The following is a 27981-nucleotide window of genomic DNA, read 5'->3' on the forward strand; positions in this document are numbered from 1 at the left end:
GACTGACGGGGAGAAAAGGATACAGGCTGAAACCATGCACTCAAAAAAAAAAAAAAAACAGCATCAAATTTAAAATATATTTTTTCTCTTTAAATGATTTTTTTTTTACCATTCTTCAGGGGATACCCCAGGGAGAGGGACCCATAGCCAGCTGTGTCTCCTACTGCCATTCTCCCAAGTGAGCTTGGCACAGATTGGGGAGGGGCTGATTCCCCCCACAACACTAATACCACTTTCATACGAGGCAGTGGAATGAGGGACAGAAGATCAGCCCCTCCCCTCCACTTTCTGGCACAGAGGGAGAGCAGTTACACTTAGAAATATATATGTATTTTTATATATGTCTATTTATAAAAATTTATCACACTTGATCAGAACTGTCCCCCCACCCCTTCAGTTGACCCCAAGGGAACCAGATACTAGCCCTGGGGCCATTCCCTGGGCCTTGCTCTCTTGATGCCTCTCTGGCCCTGGGCCTGCTGATCAGTGTGAGGTAGAACTCAGAATTATTATCCACCATGTTCTGCAAGGAACAGGCCAGCTGCTAAAGAGCAGTGCCTCTATCCACAGTACCCTGTGGGCTCCTGACCCCCACAAATCCTAATGGATGAAGGGAAGCACCTCCCACCCCACAAGTCCCTGTGGCCTGAGCCAGAGTCAGATCCTGTACTGCAGCCTCTCTTGAATTGCCGGATCACTTGCGCCTGCCAAAGATGGACTTCTTCCCAGGATTCTTGTTGCCCACACTTAAACCGATGAGAAGCCGGGCTTTCTCCTCCTCTTCCTGCTGTTGCACGTTGAGGTCCGATTTAGTTTCTAGCTTTCCCCGGACCTCAGACCCTGCTGCAGGCTTCAGCCTTAGCTTCTCTTTGATTACCTGATAGGTTAGAGAGGAGTAAAAGGGAAGGTAAATATTAATGAGACAGGCAGAATAAATCAAGTGGACCAAGTCAGTAAAGATTTATCAAACTTACATGAAGGCACAATGGGGCAATTCAAATTATAAAATGATCTCTGCTTTCAAGAAGCTTACAGTCTATTAGAACCCACGCTAAACATGAAGTTGTGCCAGCCCTCACTTCCTAAAAATCAACAGTAGTTAACATATATACAACAGTCAGTAAACATTCAGTTTAACCATCTGAGCAAAGTCATGGAGAGGACAGGGATAAAAGTCACTCACTTCATTCACCTGCCCCTTTCCCAAGGCTGCTTGTTAATACATGCATCTTACAATGAAATGCTCCTGAGCAGAGGATCTGCTTGCCAGCCCCTGCTAACCAAACAGCCATGAATTCTGCCAGGATACCTGGGCAACCAGGGCTTTGCGGCTGTCCCTCTTGACAGCCATGGCAAAGTCTAGCCATGTCCATGTGTTGTTGTGGTACTCCAGACAGGGCAGCACCAGGTTAAGGTCGCCCCAGTCCACACTGTTCTTCTCACCCTGCAAGAGGGGGAGAGAAGAGAAGAGAAAAAAATATATCAGCTGCCAGTTTTAGTCCAAGCCAGTACTTGAGTCCAAGTCTAGTACCTTCCTGCAGCAGCAACCTACAGATACCTATTTCCCCTTATCTCAGTCTGGTACTGATTCCTGAGGGCAGCAGAGGGAACAGCAGGTTTATCACCCACAGACAAGCTTCACAAGCCCCTATCTCTGTTTTTAATCTGTTTTTAATCTCTGATCTTATGTGGTACCGTTCCCACACTGTTCTAAAAAGTGCTGGGGGGGGCTTCCCTGGTGGCGCAGTGGTTGAGAATCTGCCTGCCAACGCAGGGGACACGGGTTCGAGCCCTGGTCTGGGAAGATCCCACATGCCGCGGAGCAACTAGGCCCGTGAGCCACAACTACTGAGCCTGCGCGTCTGGAGCCTGTGCTCCACAACAGGAGAGGCCGCGACAGTGGGAGGCCCGCGCACCACGATGAAGAGCGGCCCCCACTCGCTGCAACTAGAGAAAGCCCTCGCACAGAAACGAAGACCCAACACAGCCAAAAATAAATAAATAAATAAATAAATAAAATTTAAAAAGTGCTGGGGAAGGGCAGACCTTGTAGCTGACGCACAGTGGAACCTGTGGGATCTTTATGTAGATGAAGGAGTTGTTCATGGCAGCTCGCTCTTTCATCTTGTCAATATCATCCACAGGGTGCTAGGAAAGGAACGAAAGAAGAGTGTGCCCCTGAAGCCATCGCAAGAAACTCAGGACCCCAAACATCTCCATCTCCTTTCACCCCTGGAATAGACTCAAAGGAAACAGAAAGAAATCCCCAGCCAGGCCAAACAGAGTACCCCAAGATCTCCCATTTTTCTATCATCAGGGGCATTTCTGATACCTCAGGTGCTTTGCGAAATGACCTTCTGACCCCAGAACTCCGACTCAAGCCCTGTGCCACACCCTTCCCAGGGCCCAGTGGTGCTGCATCATCTGTTGCAATCAGTTGCCGAGGCTTCACCACTGGTATTCCTATAAAAAAGCAAGTACACTAGCTGTTGTCCTCTTGCTGAAGCTTCAGCTGTCTCTGGGGCTGCTACCCCAGTCTTCTGGAGCTCCACCATTAAAGTTCTCACCAGTAGTCACCAGTTTGGACTTATCTTCTTCATCACCAACCTCGTCATCTTCCACACTTCGTCCAGGAAAGAAAAAGCCCATTATTCTATGGAAGAACTGGTGTGTCAGCTGGATGGTGAGAGGCACCACATTTACCTAAAGAGGAAAAAGGCTGAAGAAGCAATTAAGCTCAGACATCATCCCTCTGTTTACCTACCCCTAACATAACAACGCACAGATACTTTTTAACTGCCTTTTGTTCCTGTGTCCCCAAAGGACTGTTTACTAACCTCAAAGTGCTCCTTAACAGAAATACCCCCAACGGGGGGCCGGACTTTGCTGAAGAGGCGAAGAGCTAGCTGTCGTCCAGACTGGCAGGAGCTCTGGGGCCGCAGGACTACCTGTAGAATAAAGAGTGATAAATCAACCCACAAATCCTCTGCAGAGGAGAGAAGAAGCAATGGTCTTGCTAAGCTGGGCAAGCTTCCACCATCTCAGATCACATTGTTTCCCACAGTAGGTTTACGTGGAAGGATCATTGCAAATGCCCAGTGTTAGGAAGCATGTGAATGGGCTAGGAATAGGGAAATAAGACTTACCTTATAGACAGCATTGGGGAGGAGGTTGTTCATAGTGAACCAGCCCAACTCCAGAAGATGTTCTGCTGTGTCATCAGATTTATTCACCTATAAAGACAGATTTCCCCCCGCCACCCCCAAACCACTATAATAAGCCTTTCTCAGGCGCTTGCTAGAGTACTGCTACATATATCATTTGTTTTCATGGCCAGGGCACTAAGTGCCTGCAGTACTTTCCAGTCACTGTGACATTCAAAAATGGTCTCGACTTATTTCCAAATGTCCCTGGGGGGTTGGAAGAATAATGAATAATGTCGTGTCCTCCATGCCATGGTTAACTGCAGGAAAGCTGAATGCCAATATAGAATTAATGATTCTATTCTAAGCTGGACTTGGAAGATTACTTCCCTCTGAGCCACATTTCTAGGGATAACCTTATTCAATGAGGGAAGCATTTGATCAAGCTCATCTATATCTGTATTATTTAATACTACAAGCAAATGTGTATGAGCGGCACTCTCTGCTCATGTTTCTATCATTATTAATAACCATTAATACCATCATTAACAGTCATATAATAATCAGTCCCTTTATGTTTATCTCTTTTTGTGAGTTAAGACTCCTGAGAAAGGTCAATGCCTCTCAATACAGCTGTCTTTGTGTGACTGTATATACCCAATACCTTGCTGTAGAGGAACCGCTGCAGCTCCAGTTCAGCAATTCCCAGCTGTCCATCTTCCTCTGTCAAGCGCCATCGTGCCTGAGCAAAGTAGAACTCAGTGCGGCGGACCACACTCACATCTTCTTGCTGCTTTCGCAGCTCCATCTTGTTGGCCTGCTGCAATTGGAAATCCTTAAAACACCTATAAATGGATAGGAGGGTCAAAGCCAATAAGGGCAACAGCATTTGGGTTAGGGGTGGGGAGGAATGCCCTAGAATGATGCAGGAGGTAAACCCAGAGATGGACCTATTCTAGAACAGCTATTCCCTAAATTTTTTCATTGGATTTGTTGCTCCTCAAACCCTGGGCCATGGGAGCACAAATCCCATCTTTAGTTCTACAGCTTCTTGAAAAAGTAGTCTGTTCCTACTAATAACCCCTATGTTTGTATCTGCAATTGTGTTCCTTACTGATCAACTTCAAGACATTTTATTTTTAGTTTAGTTGCACAGTTATCAAGGCAACAAAAATGATCTTTCCGAACTACCTGTTTTTCTCCTTTCCCCGGAGGTACTCTAATAAGGATCCTAAGAAAGGGCTCTCCTGTTCTCAACCTGTTGGCCAAGTCCAACAAGACTCATTCAGGAAAAGGTGCCTGAATCTACTACATCAGCCTTTGATAATACACACTAGACCTAAAGACTTATCAGAACACGGGCAAAAGAAATTGACTCCAGCTGGGGCACTGGAAAAGGGCATGGAAAGAATGCTGTGGCACCTGATGAGGATATTAAGCTCTTCACTTTCCAGCTGTAGATTGGCCTTCTCCTGGTTTAGCTGCAACTGAAGCTTTTGGTTCAGGTCAAGCAGGTTCTCATTCTTGCTGTCATCCTGCAAAGACTAGGGAGCCAGATAAGGAGAAACTGAGAGATTTCCCTTGTCCTAGGAGACTTCCCTGTCCTCAGATTGCCCGGGAGACTACCTTCATGATAGAATACATCTGCTTTTCCAGCTGCCGTATCTGGGCCACATGCTGCCGCACAGCCTCCTGTAGATGTAATATGCTGCTGCGCTGCTCCTCAGGATTGCTAGAGATCTCAAGCTGGAACCTGACCCGCTGCTTCTTCTCACTATGCTCCTAAAGGAATGGAAAAGGAAATGAACAATAGACAAGTCTTGTAGTAAAGTAAAATAGAGAAAGGAACAAGAAATGATGATCTCTTCCGGAAAGCTCAACCTGCTCTCTCACCATGAGTGCAAGTAAGCGGTAAGCCAATGCAGAAGATTTGGCAATGTGGATTTCACAATAAGCCAGTCCCACAGGGTAGGGATAGAGGTGGGAAGTGGGAAGTAGTTTGTTGTTTTCAGAGGTATGTAAGTGACTGAGTAAAGAACTGACCAAGAAAAACAAGTAAACAACTCTACAGTCTTAGGGACACTCAGACCTTTCCTAGATAACTAAAATTTCAACTGCTGCTGCTGACTAAAAGAGGATGTACTAACCACAAAGCCCTTTTTCAGTCTGAAGCATGGCTTTTCTTACTGGACCCCAAATAAAGCACAAGGTCTGGAGATTCCTGTGAGACTAACTGGCATTCTACAAGGGCCCATACTCACCTTCCGCTTGGGTTCTACATGGAGCAGCAGGTTGTTGACGATATCCAGGATCATGGCATACTGAGCCGGGTTTGTGGAGATTTCCAGCTCATGATGGATAAGGGTGAAGGTATCCACAGCCCCTAGGTAATTGTTAGCAGCTAAATAAGAGACTCAGTTTCTCCCTAAATGTCTACCCCATCTCCTAACCCATATCTAGAACCACTTCTGTTACTTAACCCCATAAAAGGTCTTGGTGAGATATGCTCATGGGTAGAAATATGTGCTTATTTCAGAGTCAAACAATATCCATTCATTCCAGTAAGTTTTTTTTTTTGGCCGTGCCTCACCCTCGTGGCACGTGGGATCTTAGTTCCCCGGACAGGGATCCATCCCGCACCCCTTGCAGTGCAAGCGCGGAGTCTTAACCACTGGATCGCCAGGGAAGTCCCCCATTTATTCCAGTTCTATTCTCTCCTAAAAGAACTTAAAAAATGTAACGCAAAGTGAAATGTTAATGCCCTATGCACACTGGGACTCTTAGTAACACTTCTGCCTCAAAACCACTAAGGAAATAACTACTTTCACAAGTTCCCTAGTCCCCTCCTAAAAGCCTTTCAAACCCTGAATACCTTCCTGCTTCTTTAGGAGATCTTCCTTTTCCTGGTTCTCATGAACCTCAGGTGGCTTAATCTGAGTTGCCAGCTCAGGATCAATGTCATGGCTGTAACTAATATAGTACATTCGGCAGCTGCAGCGTGAAATGATCCGCTGGACTTGCTGGGCTTGTTGCGCCTCAGCTGGCTGGTTCCAATCTGCAAAGAGGTAGGAAAGAGATAAGAGAAAGACATTCTCAAAAGAGGTATTGTGAGAGCCTCCCAGCTATGCGTGATGTCTAGGGAACTCCAGACACTTGCTTTCAACATAGCCTAACACAAAGTGGTCCTACTCCACGTATATTAATCTTACAAATAGGTAAGGAAATGAGGCCCCTTAAGGATGCATGTCTGCTCCTAACCACATAATGGGGGAAGAGGTGAGAACTGACCTGTGGTAGTGGTAACCATGCCTCCCACTGCCTGCCCGCTTTCCATCAGCTCCTGCACAGAGTCCAGACTACGCTGCCGGTGCTCCTCAATATTCTTTACCTGAAGGCAGAGATACAGGCACCTTTAACTCCTGGGGGACCAGTAGCTTGTCCTCTACAAGCTCCATTATATACCTCCATTATCTCCACTATACAAGTTTAACACTATCTAGATTTTCATTGCCTGGAATAGCTTGAAGAATCTCCCGGGGTAAAGGACATATGTCCCTCTCTCCTGGCTCAAACCACCCAAATTCTGCAAACCCAACTGAGTTACATGCACGTTTTGCCAGGCCTCAGGCCAGAAAAATACAAGCTAGGTTAAAACCAAATCACATCCCACCTCACACCCATTAGGATGGCTACCATAAAAAAATTAGAAAATAAGGCAAGGATGTGCAGAAATTGGAACTCTGTGCACTGTTGATAAGAAGTAAAATGATACAGCCACTGTGGAAGTTCCTCAAAAAATTAAAAACAGAATTGCTCTATAATCTAGCAATTCCACTTCTGGTTATATACCCAAAAGAATTGAAAGGAAGGTCTCAAAGAGAAATTTGTACTCCCATATTCATAACAGCATTATTCACAATAGCTAAAATATGGAAGTATCCCAAGTGTCCATCAATGGATGAACAGAGAAGCAAAATGTGGTATATACATACAATGGAATTCAGGTTTAAAAAGGAAGGAAATTCTAACACATGCTACAACATGGGTGAACCTTGAAGGCATTATACTAAGTGAAATAAGCCAGTCACAAAAAGACAAATATATATGATTCCACTTATATGAGACACCTAAAGTATATATGTGTGTGTGTGTATATATATATATATATGTATATATATATATATATATATATATATATATATAAAAAAGAGAGGTATTTAAGAGTAGTCAAAATCACAGAGAGAGAAAATCGAATGGAGATTGCCAGGACCTGGGGGAAAGGGGAAGTGGGGAGTTATTGCTTAATGGGTATAGTTGGTTTTTCAAGATAAAAAGAGTTTCAGAGATGAATGGGGGTGATGGTTGTACATTATGAATGTACTTAATACCACTAAACTATACACTTAAAATGGTTAGGATGATAAATTTTATGTTATGTTTATTTCTTTCTTTTTGGCCGCGCTGCGTGGGATGCAGGATCTTCGTTCCCCAACCAGGGATGGAACCTTTGCCCCCTGCAGTGGAAGCACAGAGTCTTAACCACTGGACCGCCAGGAAAGTCCCTTTTTTCTTTTCTTTTTTTTTTTTTTTAATGTTTATAAATTTTATACTATGTATATGTTATCACCATTTTTAAAAATGGAAAAAAATCAAATCATGTCATGGGGAAAAAAAATTCATCAAAACCAATGACTTCCCACCCATTTTGGTATTCGTGTGTTTGTGTTCTTGCTGTTTTCTGTCTTCAGACCATTGTGACACTGATGCCATGGGGGAAGGGAACTGAATTCTTTTGACACTCTCTGCCAAGCTGGAGTCAAATTGAATAGAATGAGTGATATGAGAAGAACATAAACAATCTGTCAAGTCACAAAAAAATTCATATAGGAAAGGCAAGATCAAAATCTTTCCCACCTAAGCCAAGGACATTCCACTCTAATGCTAATATCACAGCCTGAGAAAAAACAAGTTCACTTGCAAAAGAACGCATGCCTAAAAGAAGCAGAGGCCCAGAAAATGCCAGATAGGGAGATCTGCATAGTTCATCCTGCCTATCTTTGCATGAGTAGTTACCACCTTCTGTGCCTGTCTCCTGAGACTACTGGTAAAGGGTACTGCTTGCCTAAACTACAACTGTAATATACCAGCATGACTTTTCATATTACCAACAACCTGACCCTTACTTGGCTTGACATCTGATTAAATGCTTATTACTTCATATAACTTATACTTGGGGTTGAGCCTTAAGGTCATTGGAGTAAGAAGTACCAGCCAGGGAGGAGGGAAGAGGGATTAGCTTTATCCCCATTGAGTAGAATGAAAAATGAAGTATTCACATTGGTCCTAATCAGATGTAGCTGGATCCAATAACTCATCTGAATGTACCATGCCCAGCACAATGTGGACACTTAACACCGGTTAAATAAGTAACCACAATGCAGAATATTGGCTAGGTACATCTCATAACCATTAGATCTCCCAATAAATCTGATGCAATTATATCGTAGAAATTATAGTACAAATTTAGTTTTACCAAGATGCTGAAAAGAAAATTTATAGCTTAGTCCCTGCCAACTGCTCACAATCTCACCTTCTAACAAAAACATTATCTTGACATACACTAAGACTTCCCCAAACATACTGACTTAAAAAAATAAGACTGGGACTTCCCTGGTGGCGCAGAGGTTAAGAATCTGCCTGCCAACGCAGGGGACTCGGGTTCGGGCCCTGGTCCGGGAAGATCCCACATGCCGCAGAGCAACTAAGCCCATGCACAACTACTGAGCCTGTGCTCTAGAGCCCGCAAACCACAATTACTGAGCCCGCGTGCCTAGAGCCCGTGCTCCGCAACAAGAGAAGCCACTGCAATGAGAAGCCCGCGCTCGCTGCAACTAAAGAAAGCCCGTGCACAGCAACAAAGACCCAACACAGCCAAAAATAAATAATAAATAAATAAATTTTAAAAAACAAATAAATAGACTACTTTCCATCTGAATGAAGCTTTGTATTTTTCAAAGTACGTTCTCATTTGATCCTTTCAACAGTTTTCTGAGAGTGAAGTATTAACTCAATTTTACAAATAAAGGTGACTTCCCAAGGGCTCATGGCTACTAAAATAGCAAAGGTGAAATCAGAACTCACATAATAACCTGCCTCCTAGACAAGCAGTCTTTCTATGCAACCTTACCGATTTGCTGAAACAACCAATCATCTTCATAAGAGAGATCAGAGAAAGGGCAGATAGAGAGCTTATCTAAAATTCTCAGACTTACTGCCTGTTTTTTTGGCTGCCTGCTGATTAGTGTGATCTTATTCATAGGGGTCGGCAATTTCAAAAATAAAAAAGTTCCAATCCATTTTATTCTCATGTAGGGAAATGAGAATCTCCCTTGCAATGAAATAGAATAGTATGAGATTTAAAAAACAGAAAAAGCACTATGTGTTCACAGATCACAGGCCAGAGACTGCCAACAGTTTCTACATTCAAGTGTTATCATCAGCCTCATTATTCTGCTAACCTGGTAGCAACAGGTAGTCAGGATCTTGCAAGCTATTTTGGCGAAAGGGGCCAACTATGGAAAACTGGAGATACAACGGGCCTTCCCAGCCCTGCTGACTAACCTCTAACCAGAGCTGTCGGCCATCCTGCTCAGTGGGGCTGCTTTCAGTGGTGGCAAAGTACTGCATGCCATCCAGTAGGCAAGTCCAGGATGTCTTTTGCTTCAATGTGTCACCATACCAGGCTGGATGGTGTTGGCACTGCAGCAGCTGGGCTTTGGCAGCTGACACAATGACACAGCCTTCTGTCTCTGCTCCACGAAGAACCATCTACGCCAGAGACAGAAGCAGAGTCACAGCACCAGGGCCACAAAGAAGATGGAAGGTTAGTGAAAGGGCCTGTACCAATGACTGCAGCTGGGTCTAATTCTGGCTTACTGAGTGCACTCTACTGGTTTTTAGTAATGGAAGTGATTATCCATGATACTTGTTAGAAAGAATAATTTTTTGGAGCTCTACCCACCTATTCTTATTTAGAGGTGGGAGAAGGTAAACACATATGACTATGATCTAGCCCTATCTTTGGGTGCTCTAGTAAAGAGAAGGTACCTGGCAGTTGACCAGTTCAATAAGGCAGTTTCGGTTATATATGTCATCCGTCTGGCAGGCAGCAATGCCACACAACTGGTCACTCACACCTGACTCCTCTTCTGTGAACACTACAAACCTATCTGTCTCTTCAATCAGCTTCTGCAACATGTAGGCACCTGGCAGAGAAATATGAAGTGGGGGAAAAGCCACAGAGTCAAAGGGATAGAGAACACATCCAGGGCCAAACTGATCTTCCTTCAATTTCTCTAGAACGTATTCTCCCCAACCTGCAACTCCAGCCCAGCCCACTCCACCCCTTGACCCCTGGGTAAGGGTTGTCATTTCATTTTCCTTCAATTTTAATAAAAGTAACAGATTCCCAAGAGAGACTTAGAAATGCTATGTAAGTGGTAGCATTCCTTTCTCGTAGGCATATCCACCTCTGAATTACTCTAGGATCTTTTTTCCTTCCATTTTGTTCCTTCTCTTTTTCATTTCATATTGTTTTAAATGCTATTTGTTTGTTGACCACTCCTTTCCACATAAACCACTCCCTTGCCATCAGTGTCACTGTTCTCCTAGCTCTACTGCTTTCTCTGATTATGACTTTAGATCCTCTACCTTCTCCCAGGTTTTAGAGATAAGTATATCCCCTAAGGTCTATCCTTGGCCTGTTCCCTTTTCTTTTTTCTAAAGAGTTTGTCCAACAGTGTTGTGGTTAAGAGCACAGTCTCCAGAATTAGACTAGTCTGCCTGTGTTCAAGATCCTATCTCTGCCAGTTACTTGATTGTAACCTTGCTTGCTTTAACCTCTCTGTCTCAGTTTCCTTGTGGGTAAAATAACAGTAACTATCTAATATGGTTGTTGAGAGAATTAAATGGAATAATAATACATAAAGTATTTCGCAGGGTACCTGCCACACAGTAAGCAACTATTATCTCCTTGGCATTAACTCTTAGTTCTATGCTGAAACTCCTAAGTCTCTACCTCTAGCCCTAAGCTTTTAGATCCTCATTTCCACCTGTTTTTTAGACATTACCTAGAGGTACTACTTACACCACAAACTTAGCATGTCCAAATATGAACTCAACAACTCTATACCTCCCCAAACCTGTTTATTAGCCTCTGGCTCTCCTAGTTACCATCAGGCCAGTCACCAGGCTCAAAGCCTCAATCATTATCACTTTATCCCTATTTTAACTCCCTCTTCCAACCAGCTGCCAAATCTCTTACACACATAATAACATTTCTATTCATCCCCTCATCTCGCCTCTACCTAGTTCAGGCTCTCCTTTCCTCTTGCTGAGACACCATAATAGTTTCCTAATTTGTCTCCCCCACCTCCAGTTTCTTCCCAGTCGTCCCCCACACAACTGCCAGATTTATCTTCCTAAAAGTAAGATTCTAATGACACACCCCTCTTCAAAAACCTTTAGTAGTTCACCACTGTTTACTGAATAAAGAAAACTCCTTAGCCTTGTATTTTTGATGGTCTACCTGCAGTTTTCCCTTCCAGCATCTTCACCTGTAGCTATACTCTATGCCAACCCAAACAGACTGTTCACTCTGCTCTGAACATATTGAGCTTGACCAACTCCACTCCTTTTCAGGATGTTCCCTTTGCTTTTAATGCCCTTGCTCCTCATTTCCACATGTTCAAACAATACTAAGCCTTCAAAGTCCAGCTCAAATGCTACTTCCTCAATAAACCCTTCACTACAGTCAAGAACAGCTCACGTATTCTTTAATTTCTCTCTAGCGGCATTTATCATTTTTCACCTTGTTCTTAAATTCACCATGAACTTACATTCCTCTGTACTTGTTATTCCCTCTCCCTAAAATGCCCTCTTTTCTTTCTTTGCCTATCAAACACTTACTCATCTTTTAAGACCCATCTCAATTATATTATCTTCTCTGTGAAGCCTTTCTAGACTACCCTATGCTGATTTAAATACTTTCTTCTTGAACATTCTTACGAAGCGTCTTCATGACTCTCCCCGCACCGCCCCCCCCAAACTGTGCTGCACAGCATGCAGGATCGTAGTTCCCTGACCAGGGATCGAACCCGTGCCTCCTGCAGTGGAAGCACAGAGTCTTAACCACTGGACCACCAGGGAAGTCCCTCATGACTCTTAGTTTCAGAGCTTCCCCCTCATCTTTACATCCCTAATGTCTACGGTCATGTCTGGTACATTATAAACCCTCAGTAAAGCTAAAAAGTGAATCTATGAATGAATGAGTGATTGATTCAGTGAATGAATGAACTAATCTTAGCTCATCCAGAGATGATAAACTTGTTGAGTCAAGTAAAATATCATATATTCTGTATCTCTCACTAAACCCAGCACAGTGCTCTGTGCCTATTAACTACTCAATAAACATTTATTGACTGAACAAATTAATTCATCAAAACACAAAACAATTCTCTAATCCTTTGTTTCTTTTCTTTAGTCATTCTAAGTCATCACTCCTTCCTGATCCTCTTCTCCTGGCCAAAGGACCAGACAAGTTTTTTTTTTTTTTTTGGCCACACAGCACAGCATGTGGGATCTTAGTTGCCCGACCAGGGACTGAACCCGTGCCCCCTGCAGTGGAAGCGTGGAGTCTTAACCACTGGAGCTCCAGGGAAGTCGCATGGACCAGACCCTTTAATGCCCCCCATCACTGCTATGTAAGACTTAGGTGGCCTAATATGGAAAAACAAGTTTCATCTTTACACACAGATCGAACCAGTCATAATTTAGTCCTTCTCAAACTCCTGTCCAAGCCCACATACATATTCTAAACCTAACCCTATGGAGTCTTGTCTCCCGCAGTTTACCTCCTGAAGACGCCTTATCAGGCTGTCCACTAAAGCTGGGAGTGTTGACAGGAGGTGGGGCTGGGGCGCTGGTCGGGACACTCTGCTTTGGCTTTTTGGCTGGCATCTGGGGATCAATCTTTAACCCCTTCAGAGCCTCAGTAGAGAGATTACGTTTGAGTACAGCTGCCTTTTTGTAGCCATCATATAAACCAAAGGCAATGTCCCGATTGGTGGTTGTCCAAGAAGCCCGTAAATCTACCAAGTGCAGCTGATGTGTGTAAAAGGCAGGATCCCCAACTCGAGTAGAGAGCTCCTAAGAAACAGGAAAAGAACCTCAGAGTAGCATGGAAATTCCCAACATTCCTCCTAGACCACAAATGCAGAGATAAAAAACATGCTTGTTGAGTAACAGACCTGTTCTGAGGGATACAAGACAACCCTAGAGAAAGAAAACCTAAGCGGTCTTAGTGTGTGCACTAGATTACACTCTGACTATATCCACTGTATTTTAAATGACTCAGAGAATTTCAACTAAAATCCTTCCTTAATTGTGTGTGGGGGGCTGGGGGGACCACCAAATAAGGCACTAGAAACAAAAAGTTTCACTCTATTTCCTGAAGAGCAAGAGACTATCTTTACAAGGAGAGGGAAAAAAAGGAATTTTCAAAAAGAGGGATGCTGATACTAGTGAGTGCATCATAAAGTAACAACATATATGATTAGAGTGTAGTTAGGAACATCACCAGGGACTTAGCGTGAAACCTACTGCTATGGACTGAATTATGTACCCACACCAAATTCGTATGTTGAGGCCATAATCCCCAATGTGACGTATTTGGAGATGGGGGCCTTAGGAGTAATTAGGTTTAGATGAGGTCATGAGGGTGGGACCCTCATGACAGGATTAGTGTCATCATAAGAAGAGACATCAGAAAGCTTCCTGCTTTTCCTGCCAGGTGAGGTCACAGTGAGAAGGCAGCCATCTGCAAGCCAGAAAGAGAGCCCTCACCAGAACCTGGTCCTCACCAGGACCATGCTGGCACCTGATTTTGGACTGCCCAGCCTCCAGAAGTGTGAGAAATTTCTGTTGTTTAAGCCACTCAGTTTATGGTATTTTGTTATGGAAGCGTGACCCGACTAAGACACCTACTGATACAAATAAGGCAGTAAAGAGAATGTGTCAGGCGGTACCTCCTCAGCCGTGCGATTGCTGTGCCGTTGGTAGGTAAGGGAGGACAGGCTCAATAGGTGGGTCTTTGTTACCAAGGGATCAAGGCAGTGGTCAGCATTCTCTTCAGTGGGCGAGGCCATCAGGTAAACAGTCACCTGACTTAAGTCACTAACCATCTGGGTCACACTCCAGTCAGAGATGAGGCGCCGCATCACTGTGCCCGCTGAGAAAAAGAGGCATACAGAGCCCATGCAAACCCGCACAGAACAGTGTGGGGCAGAAAGAGAAGGGAAGGGAACCGAGAAAGAGAAAGAGGACAAGGAATAGGCAAGGACAAGTGGTGGGAGCCGTTGATCTTACCTTGAGGTATAAGCCGCTGAGTTCCCCGAGTGAAGACGTGGCCCTGACTGCACTCAATTTGGATGCCACGTTGCTGGGCGAATGAGGCCCAATAATGCACCTGACAACAAGAGAGCATAACACTGAATGAAGGATGGCATCAGAGAGACGATTCAGAGACCCGATAAGAGAAAACAAGAAAACTAGAGAAGGGGAACAGAACTGCAGGTGTCAGTAGCACTGTCAAAGCTGACCTGCAGCTGGGGAAAGAGTGCAGTATAGGAAAGCTGCTTGTAGTGCTGGCCGAGTTTCTTCTTGCTGGGTTTCAGGTTATTGAAGAGCTTTCCCCTACAAATAGGCCTTGTGACACTAGTCCAAGTTGCCCAGAAGTTCTGCATCCAGCGCAGGGTGCTACTATACAGCAGAATTCGGGGCTGGGATATTGCTGCAAAGGAAACAATAGACATTTCCTAGCTGTGGTTAAAACACAGAGACGAAGCTAAATCCTTCCCTAGCTTCAGGTTTTATAGATTTAAAAACCCAAACAGCACTCAAGCCTCACACTCAATATCCCCAACACCCTCTCCTTTCAAAGACCCAAGCTCTCTACTTTCACCAATCCTCTTCCAAAAAAAGATCTTGACCCAAACCCTCCTTTGCTCTTTTCTATCCCCTCTCCAGAGGGTCAAGCTGAAGTCCTTGGTGTCTTAAGTTCATCCTCCCAAGCCCTTCCTCCCCGCTGCCCCAGATCCAAGCCTCACTTCCACTGTGCCGAGTCAGATCCATCTTGATGGAGAGATTGAGGTTCTCAGAGCGAAAGGCCCGGTAGGAGTCATGAAGCTGGCCCAAGGGCACCTCAGGCAGGAACTCTGGGGCCCGTAGAGTGACACCATGGTGATCATGGGGGTTCCCATGACATAGCCACTGCAGGTCCAGTGTCATGCAGAGGTCAGGCAGGTGAAGGAAGCAGCAGTCATCATACCTGGCTCACAACAGAGCCCTGGCCCTTAGTGCCCTGGTCACTTGCAGCCCCTCGGCTCTTCCCCTCTCCCCCCACCCTGAGTCCCACACCCTGTTGAGGCCCCATCTATCACTCCACTCACTTAGAGGCTGTTCTCACGTTGACATCCAAGTCACCCTTGAACACAAACTGACCAGGTTTCCAATGAAAAGACAGGTGGTTCCACTCCCAGTGCATATTTTCAGTTGTGTTGTATGGATCCTATAACAACCCCAAAAACTTGGTGAGATATGAATAAACGTATCACCTTCACCTCCCAAATCAGTACCTTTCTCTCTTCCCCCATGTGCTGTACAAGCCCCAACCATACCATCCTAATAAGAAAACAGTTCCTCTGGACCCCTCACCTCAGTAGCCAGCTGGTGCAGGTTTGCCTGTTCAATGTCCATGTGCCAGTCCCCATGGAACAGAAGACGGCTCTTGTCCCACCAGGGCAAGGGTGGGCTGGGGTCAGCTGAGGGCTTAGTCAAGAGGTCCACAGATTGGCCAATCAGTGTCCAGGCTGGATCCCAACACGGGCCCCATACCACTGTGTACTGGAAGATTTCCGCTGGGGTAGAGGAGCAAAGGGCACAGCCTGCTATACAACTTCATCCCTCTCTTCTGCCTTCACTCCAGAAAGGCCTCAGCTCATCTCCCACCCCAGCCATCACCAACACCTCAGTCAAATCATTTGCCCTCCTCTACTCACAGTGAAAGTCGTGATAGAACTTGAGTGGGGGCATGTTCCTCTCCACTGCCACGTTACCCCATGGAAGCCCCAAGTGCAGGATTTGACGCCGACGCGAGCAAGGCTGACCGCTCTGCTCGGTGCCCACAAGTCGACCCATCAGCCGCCAGTCACGGATCTCAAACAAGTACCGGGGATAGTCTCTTATCCGAACTGTTATTATAGGGAGGATACACACCGGCTACTCAGGAAACTGTCTTAGCACTCTCGGGCACTTTTCCCCCCGCTACTATTTTTACTCATCTATTGATATTTTACAAGATCAACTGAGAGAATAAGAGTTGGCAGTCGGCAGCAAGGCTGAAAAAGTGCACGGAGACCCTAAGCAGACAGTGAGGGGAGTAACACTGAGATCCAAGAGCCGCACTAACCCTGAAGATGACTGTGTTAGTTGTACCTTTGTGTTTAGCCAAGCGGTTTCAGGGTGAAATTCAGGAACAAAGAAAGGGAAGAGGAGTCCACCCATCCCACTCCACCCACCCAAAAACAGCCACATTTCCCAATATAACTGAGCTCCTCTGTAATCACTCAAAGAGCTCCCTGGAGCACCAAGGGCAAACACTAGGCCCTGCAAATAGGGAAGTACTACTTACCCAGAAATGTCTTGACACTGCACTTGAGCATACGACACCACTGAATGACAAGATCTACTCCCTCAACAGGAAAAGGGCTGCCTGGATCAAGCTCTCGAACCTGCTCTACCACACGCTCAGGCCCATGGAAGGAGGCATCTGCCAGAGCCACCAGCTCTAGCCCTGCCAGGCTCCAAGTGAGCAGTGCCCGGCGCATGGGTGTGTTGCCATAGAGACGATGGGAGCGCTGGATGTAGATTTCGATGTTTTTATGTTCCAAAGAGGCATAGAGCTCCTCAATTTTGCGGGCAGGCAATAACTCCCCATGCTGCTTCCGAAGAGCAGCCACTTTGGCATCCAGCAACTGCAGCCTTTTGGCACTCTCCTTACTTTCATCCTTCATCAGTTCATAGTTATCACGAAGTTTCACCTCAAAAATGTCATCCAGGAAAACCCACGAGAAGTGCTGAACCTTCAGGAGCAGATCAGGTGGGAGATGGGCAGAGCTTGGAGAAGCCTGAGGACGAGTTCCTCCATGCAGTCCCTTCAGCCATTTCTGAACTCCCACAGCCTCATCCAGAGTTCGAGAAAAATCATACTGATAAGGAAACTCCACTGAGACTGAACCCAGGGAAAGGAGCCAAACACGGTTCCGGAGGGTCTGTAGCACAGGGAAGGGGTTCCGGTGGAGGATCATCTCCTCCAGCTCAGGCAGCAGCTGCACCTCCACCTCCTTGAAGTTGAAGATGCTATTGCCATCGAACCCAGCAGCCAGCTCTGGGCAGTAAGCCTGCAGTGAACCCCCGTGCCGGCTCAGAGACACACTCTCTGCAGCCAGGGTAATGAATCTGTCCTCAGCTACAAAAGCTGTCAGCTTAGCTGTGCTCACCTCTAGCGTCAGGCTTAGTAGCCGCTTTGGGGGAGAGGACTCAGGGGGACAGCCTTCTGGCTCACAGGCAGTCTCTGGAGTCTCTAGTGCAACAAGTGGAACAGTCTCAGGAAACAGAGTGGCTCTTAGTAGGTCTCGGCACTGCAGGGTGGCCAGGATATGCTGGTACAGGTACATGTGATCTGGAGGGCTCCAGAGTAAGGTCAGCCCTGCACCACACTGAACCTTTAGAGAGCAAGAGAAAAGGATCTATCAATTACAATGTCCCAGAACACAAGAGACGCAGGAACTATTATACATGCACACCTGGCTCAAGAACCATCTCCACTCAGAAGTCTTTCCTGAGTAATCACGTTAATTACCCCCTTGCTTTGCTCCTCTTTGCACTAATATGCTGAGCTAACAGTTCTTAACTTATACTTACAAGCACTTACACTTTTTAAGTCCTCCTCAACTGGACTCTAAATTGTCTAAGAGTAGAGGCCATGTATTTTATTTTATTTTTTAAGATTTTTTTTTTTTGATATGGACCATTTTTAAAGTCTTTATTGAATTTATTACAATACTGCTTCTGTTTTATGTTTTGGTTTTTTGGCTGCAAGGCATGTGGGATCTTAGCTCCCCGACCAGGGATCAAACCCACACCCCCTGCATTGGAAGGTGAACTCTTAACCACTGGATCGCCAGAGAAGTCCCGAGGCCACGTACTTTAGTTCTGGTATCTACCACAGTACATCCAGTATATACACATGTACTCAATAAGTTATTTGGCTTTATGTTTCTGCTCATGAGTTATCTTTCTAAAACAACCACACTCTGTAAAATAACCATTGCAACAATCAATTGGAAAATGTTTCATGCATTGATTGCACCTTGATTTCATTCTTAAAAAGTATAAAGAGTACTGGTCACACAAGTTAATACAGCAATTGACCTATGGGAAAGTATGCCTCAAAGAAGGGAGTAGAGACCTTGTCAGCTTGAAAAACGAAGTCAATTCTCAATAGTTAAGCACAGAAAATTTAAATCCCAAGACAAAAAAATTCCTTTGAGTTCCAATCTCTGAAAGCAAACTCTTCAGTTTCCAAAGGAAGCTGAAGTCTGATGAACAGGAACATATCCCACTCTCCCCTCAAGAGGGCCTTACGTCTGTCTGATACTCTGAGGAGAAAGATATTGGGAAGCCTCTCAAAACTTTCCAGTGCCTCCATCTTCAGATCTCTTCCAGTCTTTTGATGAGCTGAGTGCTTCAGTAAAATGATACCAGATCGTGACCTTTAAAAGCCCTATATTTTTCAGATATATGCACTGAAATCTTCACAGTTGAAATTATATGTCTGGTTTCTGCTTCAAAATAATCCCAGAGCAGAAGGCAGGGATGACTGCTCAGAGTTTAGCTAAATGAAGTTGGTCATAAGTTGGTAATTATTGAGGCTGGATATGGATGCATGAAAGTTCGTATATTCTCTCTAGTTTTATATATATTTTAAATTCCACATTAAGAGTTAAAAATGTACAGAACAAGGGCTTCCCTGGTGGCGCAGTGGTTGAGAATCCGCCTGCCAATGCAGGAGGCACGAGTTCAATCCCTGGTCTGGGAATCAATCAATGCCGCGGAGCAACTAAGCCCGTGCGCCACAACTACTGAGCCTGTGCTCTAGAGCCCGTGAGCCACAACTACTGAGCCCGCGTGCCACAACTACTGAAGCCCACGCACCTAGAGCCCATGCTCCACAACGAGAGAAGCCACCGCAGTAAGAAGCCCACGCACTGAAACGAAGAGTAGCCTCCGCTCGCCGCAACTAGAGAAAGCCCGCGCGCAGCTACAAACACCCAACACAGCTTAAAAAAAAACAAAAAACAAAACAACAAGCCAGGAAGAAAAGAACAACCACGAGGTGTTATATTTCTCATAGGTGAGTTTCACAACATGACTCAAGACTGGAAAATGCTCTAAGCCTAGGAAAAAACCAACCTGACTCCACCTCCCCACAGAAGCATTACCTCTAGAGAGCGGATGCTGCTGTGATAGGTGATGGAGAGCATGGAGAGGCTGAGCACTGGAGTGGGGATGTCAGGAGCCTTACAACAGGGCTGCATCTTCTCTGTGACTGACTTCACCAGCGCAAGCACAAGTCCTTGAACACCCACGGTGGAGGTTTCAGCACTTCCCAGGACGGTCAGTGTGTCCAGTCGGATCTCTGAAGCACCTAACATCCAGAAACCATGTCAGGCTTGGTTCTCAGCTCTCAAATGGCAACTTTAGTCCTCACTCTCCCTCCTTCCTTATTCCCTTCACTCCAGCTATCTTTACTCCCCACACCTTCCTAACCTCATTTCTCATGTTTTACGGAAGTTTTTCCTTTCCCATTTTAACCTAACTAGATCTGGCAGGGCCAAAGAAGTTCCCAAACTCCTACCAATTTCCCAGAGGTATATCAGTTACTCTCTAGAACTAAATACACAAAGAAATAAAAAACTAACTGCATCTCATTCTCTTGATCAGATATCAAAGCTATCTTTTTCTTATACATCTTGCTATTTATAAACCCTTAAGAAACATCAAGAAGCCCAATAGTTATGCAAGACCTTCCAACATTTCATGACTTTAATTTAGAAACTTTTCAAATAATTGGTTTTATTAAGTGAGAAGGAGCAGCATAATCTGCTTAGGTTACAAACTACCCACTTCAGTATGGATTTCCTTTCCCACTTACCAACCAGGGCAGAAAGGGTGAACAAGTTCATGTCCTCCACCTTCAAGTCCACCTTCCACAGTAACGACACAGATTCCCCAAATGAAGATTCCCTAGAGACAGCTGACTTCCCAGATTGTGGGCCCATCAAGGACAATATCCGAGAAAGACACTGAGCACAGGTATCTGATACTTCTACCTGCAGTCCTCGGATGGTACAATCAAGAAAGAGGGTATCTGACTGAGTGCTGGACAGGCCCAGAGGCTGGTTATAGCTACCCTAGAAAAGAAGCAGAAGGACCCCATCAGAAGCATGCCAACACACAGTTGCGTAACGCACTGATGCATCGTCTGCTGCCAAAAAAAGATGCTCAGTGCTCTAAAGCATGGCAGGATGAGGAAACTTCACAGGCTACTATTCACCAAAGTCCCCACCTACCTGTAGTGTGAAGGAGTCCAGGACAAGCGCCTCACCCCAAACATGCATATTGGGTGGGTGGGGTGCCCGCTGAATGTGGGAGTCACTGCCCACCCGCCAGCAGAGGTGGTCCACAGTCAAGACGCCCCGCTGATGGATACTTTGTGGTCTCAGGTGTTGGTAATCTGAAAAAAGGTGGGAGAGAGTTCTTTGGAGCCACAGTGGTCATCAATTGGGCCCAGCTCCCCTAATGAACAGATTCTTGTTCCTCTTCCATTGCACAGCCTTACCCAGAGAGATGGAATTGAATCCCAAGGCAAAGGGTGGTGTATCTCCAAGCTGAATGGAAACGTTGACATTGGAGATGGAGGTGCTAAAGATGATAGGAGCCAGGATTTGAGGGAAGGTTCTGCATAGGGATAAGACATCACTGTTTGATAAGGAAAGAATTGCAATTTCCTACTATAGAACAGATTCCTGAACCTCTCAAAAGACAGGGTGAGTTTTGTTGTGATTCTTAGGATGGGAGGCAACTAGAAAAAAAACAGACTGAATTCATCAGTTCGCTCCCACTCCCAGTGATAATCCACAGAGACTTATTAGGTTGAACCAGATGAAACTGCCATTTTTGTAGATCAAATGTGATGAAATCAGTATATCTTATGATTTAACTTACTACAATCAAAAGCATCGCTTCCAAACTGACCTTAAGTTCTCTACGCAACACGATGCAAGTACTACACAGAGAGAGTCATGGCTCTGCTGACATGATCTGTCACCTTATAATCTAAGGCAGACGAGATATTGTTTATCATTTAAGTTCAGTTCAACAAATGTTCATTTTGTATAACAAGGAACTGTGCTGGGCATTGAGAACATAAAAACAAAGAGGACATCGTTCTACCGCCAGAGTCTAGTCTAATGTGGAAGATATATAAAATTGGTTTGCTACTGAGTCTGGGCTACTGAAACTGAGATTTAAAAAGCTCAAACAATCAGGGACTTCCTGGTGGCGCAGTGGTTAAGAATCCGCCTGCCAATGCAGGGGACACGGGTTTGAGCCCTGCTCCACGAAGATCCTACATGCTGCGGAGCAAATAAGCCCACGCACAACTACTGAAGCCCGTGCGCCTGGAGTCTGTGCTCCGCAACAAGAGAAGCCACCACAATGAGAAGCCCGCACACCACAACGAAGAGTAGCCCCCGCTCACCGCAACTAGAGAAAGCCCAAGCGCAGCAAAGACCCAACGCAGCCAAACATAAAAAATAAAAAGATCAAACAATCATATACAAATTTAACACAAAATGCCACTTTAGACCAAAAAATCCAAGAATCCACCTGATAAGATGGTGGCTGAAAAAGATTACACTGACCTTTTTTTCGTTTGCTTAAGAACAGATGAACTAGACTCTTGGGTCTCCAGGGCTAGCATGTGCAGCCAGTGAGAGAATTCCAGATGCCGGTAATGAATGATACAAGTGTTCAGAACCAGGGAGGCTGCGAGGTCAATGGTGGTCACCTGGAAATAAGAACACCAGAACTGTGGGCTTAGGTTTAATTTCATTAGCTCATGATGCGACGATGCATGGAGAGAGAAGAAAAGGAATGATTCTTGGTCAACACACCTGCACACTAGCCTTGAGGGAGTTGAGGCAGACAATGCGCTGGCGGCTCTGGGACAGCAACAACCCATCTGTAAGGGCAAAGGGCAGATCAGAAGGAAACACTGAGGGCTTCCCTGGTGGCGCAGTGGTTGAGAATCTGCCTGCCAACGCAGAGGACACGGGTTCAAGCCCTGGTCCGGGAAGATCCCACATGCCGCGGAGCAACTAAGCCCGTGCACCACAACTACTGAGCCTGCGCGTCTGGAGCCTGTGCTCCGCAACAAGAGAGGCCATGATAGTGAGAGGCCCGCGCACTGCGATGAAGAGTGGCCCCCGCTCGCCGCAACTAGAGAAAGCCCTCGCACAGAAACGAAGACCCAGCACAGCCAAAAATAATAAATAAATTAATTAAAAAAAAAAAAAAAAAAAAAGAAGGAAACACTGGGAGGGCAAGAGGTAAGACTAGGAGAGAGTAAGAGGCAGGCAAGGAGATGAACAGAAGGTCACCAACACTATTTTCTTTCAGTATGTTCCCACCTCCCCTTCCTCGGTTACACTGATATTAAATTAAGAAGACCAAGTGGGGCATTGGGGAAGAGTGTGTCTGGTCCTCCCATTCTCTCTCAGTACCAGTATCCCCACCCATGGACCTTTCAGAAGGAGTTCAGTGCTCATCTGTGCCATATCAGAGTTTGCTGTGAAGCTTCGAAGGGGCAGCTGATCCTCATCACGGTGGTACAGGAAATGCAGCAGCTTCAGTGTCCAATTGAGGTGCCTGGACCAGACACAGACTCTGGCTTAGAAATATGTGGGATGCTATTCTTACTCCCTTTATCCCCTCAGACAAGCTCAGTGCAGCTACTAGGCTGGTTATGGAGACCCCAGCACATAGCTCCAACTATCACTCTCCACACTTCTGTGTCAGGAGAGATCTCACCTCTTTTGACTATTCATGGACAGCACCACACTTGTGATCTCCATCTTCACCTTGATTTGGTCTGGCAGCTGCTGAAGGAGGTATAGGCCAGGCAGAGTTGGCTCAGCCAAGTTCTCTATCACCTCTGAAAACATGAATGAATAAGACAAGAGCCATCAATCCTTAACACTCTTAAGTCTCCCAACATGCTGTGCCCTCTTTGGCCAAATCCTCCCATATAAAGTAGGCTAAGCAAAGGCCCAATCTTAGGTCATAAGGCAAAGATCCCAGAGATCCAGGCACTTGCTGTACTTCCTTCCCCAGAGTCTAAAAAACAGTATGGAGAGCAGGTTGTTACAATGAAAAGAATATGGACTTTCGGGCCAAATAATTTAAACCCCATTTTCACTACTGACTAGCTAGGTGATCTCAGTCAAGTAACCTATCTAATCTTCCTACGCTTCAGTTTCCTCATTTGTGAAATGCTAAGGAGTTAGTACGGGAACATATACAAAACACATAGTACAGGTCTAATTCATAATAATTACCCACTAAATGTTAGTTCTTTCACTCACCACAAGCAAATGCCCTATTTCCTCTAGCTATCCTCAAAGGCCAGGGTCAAAGGCCATGGCAACTAACAAATCACACCTGAACAAGTGGTGAGACCACTATATCTTTTCTACTTCCAAAATAACCTGAGAACAGGGAAGCTAAGAAGCTCACTGACTGGGGCTTTACCTGAACAGGGAACAGGCTTGGATGCCAGGCCTGGGCCCTGGCGCAGCAGCTGACTATGGAAGAGGCCCTCATGCAGTTCAGCATGGAGTGTCCACACATCCACAGTGATCGCCTTCAGCTGCCGGCTTCTGATGCCCACCTCTAGACACAGCTTTAGGGCAAGTGAGAGCTCCGCTAGACAGGTGTCCTCCTATAGGGAAGATACTCCTCTAAGGTGTGAACGTGTAGGGAGCTTGGGATCAAAATGCTGTGATCTGGAACACATCCTTGAGGGAACCCCATAGCACACAGAATCTAGAATGTAAGCCCTAAGCTCCTTCATACCTCATGCCCAGAAGAAAACAAGGCATCTGAATGACCATGGCGTACTCACCAACTGGCCACTCTTTAGAACTTTGCTGTTGATCTGACTTAGGCTCACTTCACATTTCAGCCTGGGAAAGGAAAAAATTAACAGCACTTGGCCCCTTTCCTCACCATTTACCTTCAATCAAGCTTTGTTGGCTGGAAGGCACAAGGCAAGCATAAGTGCCTAATCTTACTCTCTCCTCAAATTACACAGAATGAGAACTTGACACCTTGATAAGAAAGCCCTGACATCCACCCACCCTAAAACAACTATAAGGCAAGAATGGGACTAGCAAACCTTCTACCCAGTGCTTACCTCTTCCCATCACTATCCAAAAGAAAACTGCTATATCTGATCTGAATATGCCACAAGGATTCAGAAGTAGCCACCTTGAGAACCATGATGTTTATAGAATCTACATGAATGGAGAATAGCTGAAAAGAAGATGCAAAAATGAACGATAATTAACATCAAGGCAACGTCCTTCCTTTCCAGTGGAAAAAGAATAAGAGGCAGCTCTTAGTATTATGCCTCAAATACAGTAAAAAAAAAAATCCACCCATGACTCCACAGCCAGCCATTCCTACTTCAGTCCAGGAAAGTGGGAAAGTAGTCTCACCTGGCAGAAGATCTTCAATAAGGATGGGCTGAAGGACAGCTCCTTTTGGTGCACCCCAGTACTCTGGGAGAATGGGGCAAACAGGCCAGAAACCTTCTGTAGGTCTGTTCTGATACGTACTTCGCCAAAGCACAAGGCCACATAGTGTCTGCCCAGAAGAGAAATCTCACTGCCATCAGGTCCATCCCTTCCATAGCAGTCTCTTCCCCGCCCTCACATTCACTTTCCCATCCTCCCTAAAAATGTAGCTCAAATCATGGAAGACAGTCTCATAGTAGTTATCAATATGTCCCACAAAACAATAGCTTCAAGGCTAATCCAGAGACATCAGCAAGAACCCACTTCCCTCCTTGGGCTGTGAGCCCTCTGTAAAAGAATCTCATTCTGCAAACCACAATCCCAAAATATTCCCCAGGAGGAGAGTGAGATGATAGGGTACTCACGGCAGATCATGGCTAAAGAGTTTGCTGGAAATCCACAGGCTATCAATTTCCTAAAACAGTGTGGGAAAAAGCTTTGTACACTAGCTGCTAGGCAAGCCAAGAGCAGCTTGACAAGATAGGAAGGGGTCTAAGAAGAGGAGGAAGTGCTATAGCCCTTCCACTAAGTATTCTCCATCCCCTTTCCACCAGCTTCTCTCCTCAGCACTATATCCTGTTTCTCTAATGACACTGATTGAACTTGTTTAGTATTTCTCTTTTATGGATATGTTGCCCTGTTTCCCCTCTTATATTAGAACAGTAAGCTCTTCTACTTTCTGTTGTCTTTGTTCTGTGTTTTACTTCTGTATCTTTCATACATGCCCTGGACACCCTGTGCCTTATAAGCATTTATAAAAGAACAACTTGCATCAATTCCAGTGTTCCCAAACTAGCTCTAAAATCATCTTGGCAAAGGGATGGCAAGGCCGGGGTTAACTAAGAAAGCCACCAGAATATTTTTAAAAAGGAAATTAAAAGTTGAAATTCAGTTGGATCAACCCCACATACATTCCCAGGAAGTTTCCTAGGACTCACCACTGTTTGCTGGTGCTGCTGAAACTTAAGACTGACATTTTGAATCCAAAAAAAGGAGCCAATCTTTAGTTCTGCCTGCAGCTTCCGCTGACACCACTTGGTGGCCAACCGGACCACAAGCCACCTGCAGAAAAATCCTTCTGAGTTCATAGGACCCTCTCCCAATTATTGCCTCCCTCACCCCCTGCGGGTCCTAGAAGGCCTTGCAAAGGGACATGAACTGGAGGTGGATCTTCTTGGCAACCCTCCTGTCTCCCAAAACACCACTCTGTCACATACATTCAGCCACGATGATCAGGACCCTAGCCCCAGAGCGTCTCCTCCACCCAGATGAAATGAGACGAACTAAACTCCACCATTTAAGTTGGAGACAAAAGAAATCAACCCCTCAAATCCTCAGGAACCCCAGAGGTAGAGAGAAGAGGCCCCAACAGGAGTCGAAGTACAGACATCAGTGCCAGATGTGCCATCACATAACCCGCAAAAGGTCTCCTTCTCCGCCCTCCAGACAGGTGTCCGCGAGAAGGCAGTGCGGGCTCACACCCGGCCGGCTCAAATGCCGCTCTCCCTGGGCAGCCAAACCTGTTCCGGCTCCCCAGGGCGAGGATGCAGGTGACCCTCGCGCTCAGGGGAAGGGGACGTTCAGGGGCATGTGCATGGGGAAAGGAAAACCAGCCAGCCGGGCCCCCTCCTCATTCACACCCCTATCCGCTCCCCAATCTCAGCATCTTCTCAGGCCTCGCCCGCTTGCTCAGTCTCCCCCGACTCTCGGTTCCTCCGCGCCAGCTCCGGTCGTACGCCTCCGCTCGACCCCTCCCCGCGTTGCGCGCCCCCTCCTCGGTCCCTCCCCCTCCGCTGCCCGCGCACCTCCCCCAAGACCCCGCGCACCTCCCCCAAGACCCCCCCCCCTCCCGCGCGCCTCTTTCCAGCGCGCACCCACTCCTCGGTTTCTCTTCCTTCCCTTCCCGCCACCCCCCAACACAAGCCGTAGCCGGGATCCCCTCACCGGCCTAAGAAAAGGGCGCTGAGCGCAACCAACAGCAAGGCCAACAGCGCAGAGAAGAACAGGGGCATTCCGGCCCCGGCCCGGCCTGGCTCCGGCCCCCGCCCTGCCGGGGCGCCCCTCCCGCCCCGCCGGCTCCGAGCTGCGCCGCCGCGGGCCGACCGGCAGCACGCGCAGGGATGGCGCTGGGCGAGGAAGCGTTGGCGCGCGTGCGCCTCGCCCCCCCACAGCCCGCCAGCCAGCCAGCTGTCTCCCTGCCGCGCCCCGCCCGGCGCCCGCGATCCAGCGGGGCCGACCGGCTGCGTGCGCGAAGTGAAGGCGTGGCTCCGGAAGGAGAGCGATGGGGAGCGGCCCTCAAGCGGACTGACACACAGGCCCCGCCCCCGGGCGCACCCTTCGGGACCCGGAAAAGGGGAGCCGGGGGTTTGCCAGTGGCCTGGGTCTGAGACCGCTCCCTGGCTGGCAGTGGACTTGGCTGGGTCGTTTGGGCCACGGAGAGTTCCACTTTCAAAGCAGTTTCCCGGAGTAGTTATAGAGTCTGCTTGGCCACCTAGGGCTCATGCTGAGGCTACTGCGGAAGTTATACCCTTGGGTCACACGAAGTAGTTATCCTGTCTTATTCGAGTCTTGTCTGAACATCATTAAGGAGGAAACCAAGCGGTAATTAAAAGACCTCAAAAATCCCACCTCATTCCATCCACAAAGGAATGAGTTGCACCATTCTGGACCCTTCATTGCAGTTTTCAGTTTCTACTGTGAATAGCACAATCTAGGCACTGGGCCAGGGGGTATTACATAAGTAAAGAATATTCTTGCTCTTCAGCAACAATTTATCTAGGAAGCAAACATAATTATATGAA

At 46.3% G+C, this 27981-nt stretch overlaps 1 protein-coding gene across 4 annotated transcripts; it reads right to left on the reverse strand.

The window, feature by feature from the left end:
• Positions 1-63: 63 nt before the first annotated feature.
• Positions 64-27251, reverse strand: BLTP2 (bridge-like lipid transfer protein family member 2). Of its 4 annotated transcripts, none has more exons than XM_059908803.1 (39): positions 27125-27251; positions 26119-26242; positions 25546-25595; positions 25103-25250; positions 24799-24917; positions 24508-24568; positions 24135-24321; positions 23415-23538; positions 23128-23252; positions 22499-22566; positions 22247-22392; positions 21163-21281; positions 20894-21057; positions 20476-20734; positions 19763-19968; positions 16891-17983; positions 16259-16450; positions 15915-16117; positions 15650-15768; positions 15308-15528; positions 14801-14991; positions 14568-14667; positions 14228-14430; positions 13055-13349; positions 10251-10408; positions 9765-9971; positions 6432-6531; positions 6016-6198; positions 5405-5526; positions 4770-4925; positions 4566-4687; positions 3808-3988; positions 3147-3233; positions 2838-2948; positions 2568-2703; positions 2333-2463; positions 2047-2148; positions 1310-1444; positions 64-877 (listed from the first exon to the last, which is right to left on the reverse strand). In XM_059908803.1, exons 1-39 carry the CDS (start codon positions 27190-27192, stop codon positions 695-697), a joined length of 6699 nt encoding a protein of 2232 aa, XP_059764786.1. In that variant the 5' UTR covers positions 27193-27251; the 3' UTR covers positions 64-694. The 4 variants fall into 4 exon arrangements, with proteins under 4 accessions (XP_059764786.1, XP_059764787.1, XP_059764785.1 ...); XM_059908804.1 differs by having other exon boundaries at positions 4566-4678; positions 24135-24324; XM_059908802.1 differs by having other exon boundaries at positions 24135-24324.
• Positions 27252-27981: the final 730 nt, after the last annotated feature.

Source organism: Balaenoptera ricei, chromosome 20, assembly GCF_028023285.1.
Source record: "Balaenoptera ricei isolate mBalRic1 chromosome 20, mBalRic1.hap2, whole genome shotgun sequence".
NCBI classification, from domain to species: Eukaryota; Metazoa; Chordata; class Mammalia; order Artiodactyla; family Balaenopteridae; genus Balaenoptera; species Balaenoptera ricei.

Bases quoted from the DNA above. Each gene is read 5' to 3' on its own strand.
- BLTP2 (XM_059908802.1), bottom strand. From the start codon at position 27,192: ATGCCCCTGTTCTTCTCTGCGCTGTTGGCCTTGCTGTTGGTTGCGCTC. The intron at 25,596-26,118 runs GTGAGTCCTAGG...ACACTGTTTTAG, and splicing joins AGCAGCACCAGCAAACAGTG to GAAATTGATAGCCTGTGGAT. The intron at 21,282-22,246 runs GTCAGTGTAATC...ATCCCTATGCAG, and splicing joins CTTAAGCAAACGAAAAAAAG to AACCTTCCCTCAAATCCTGG.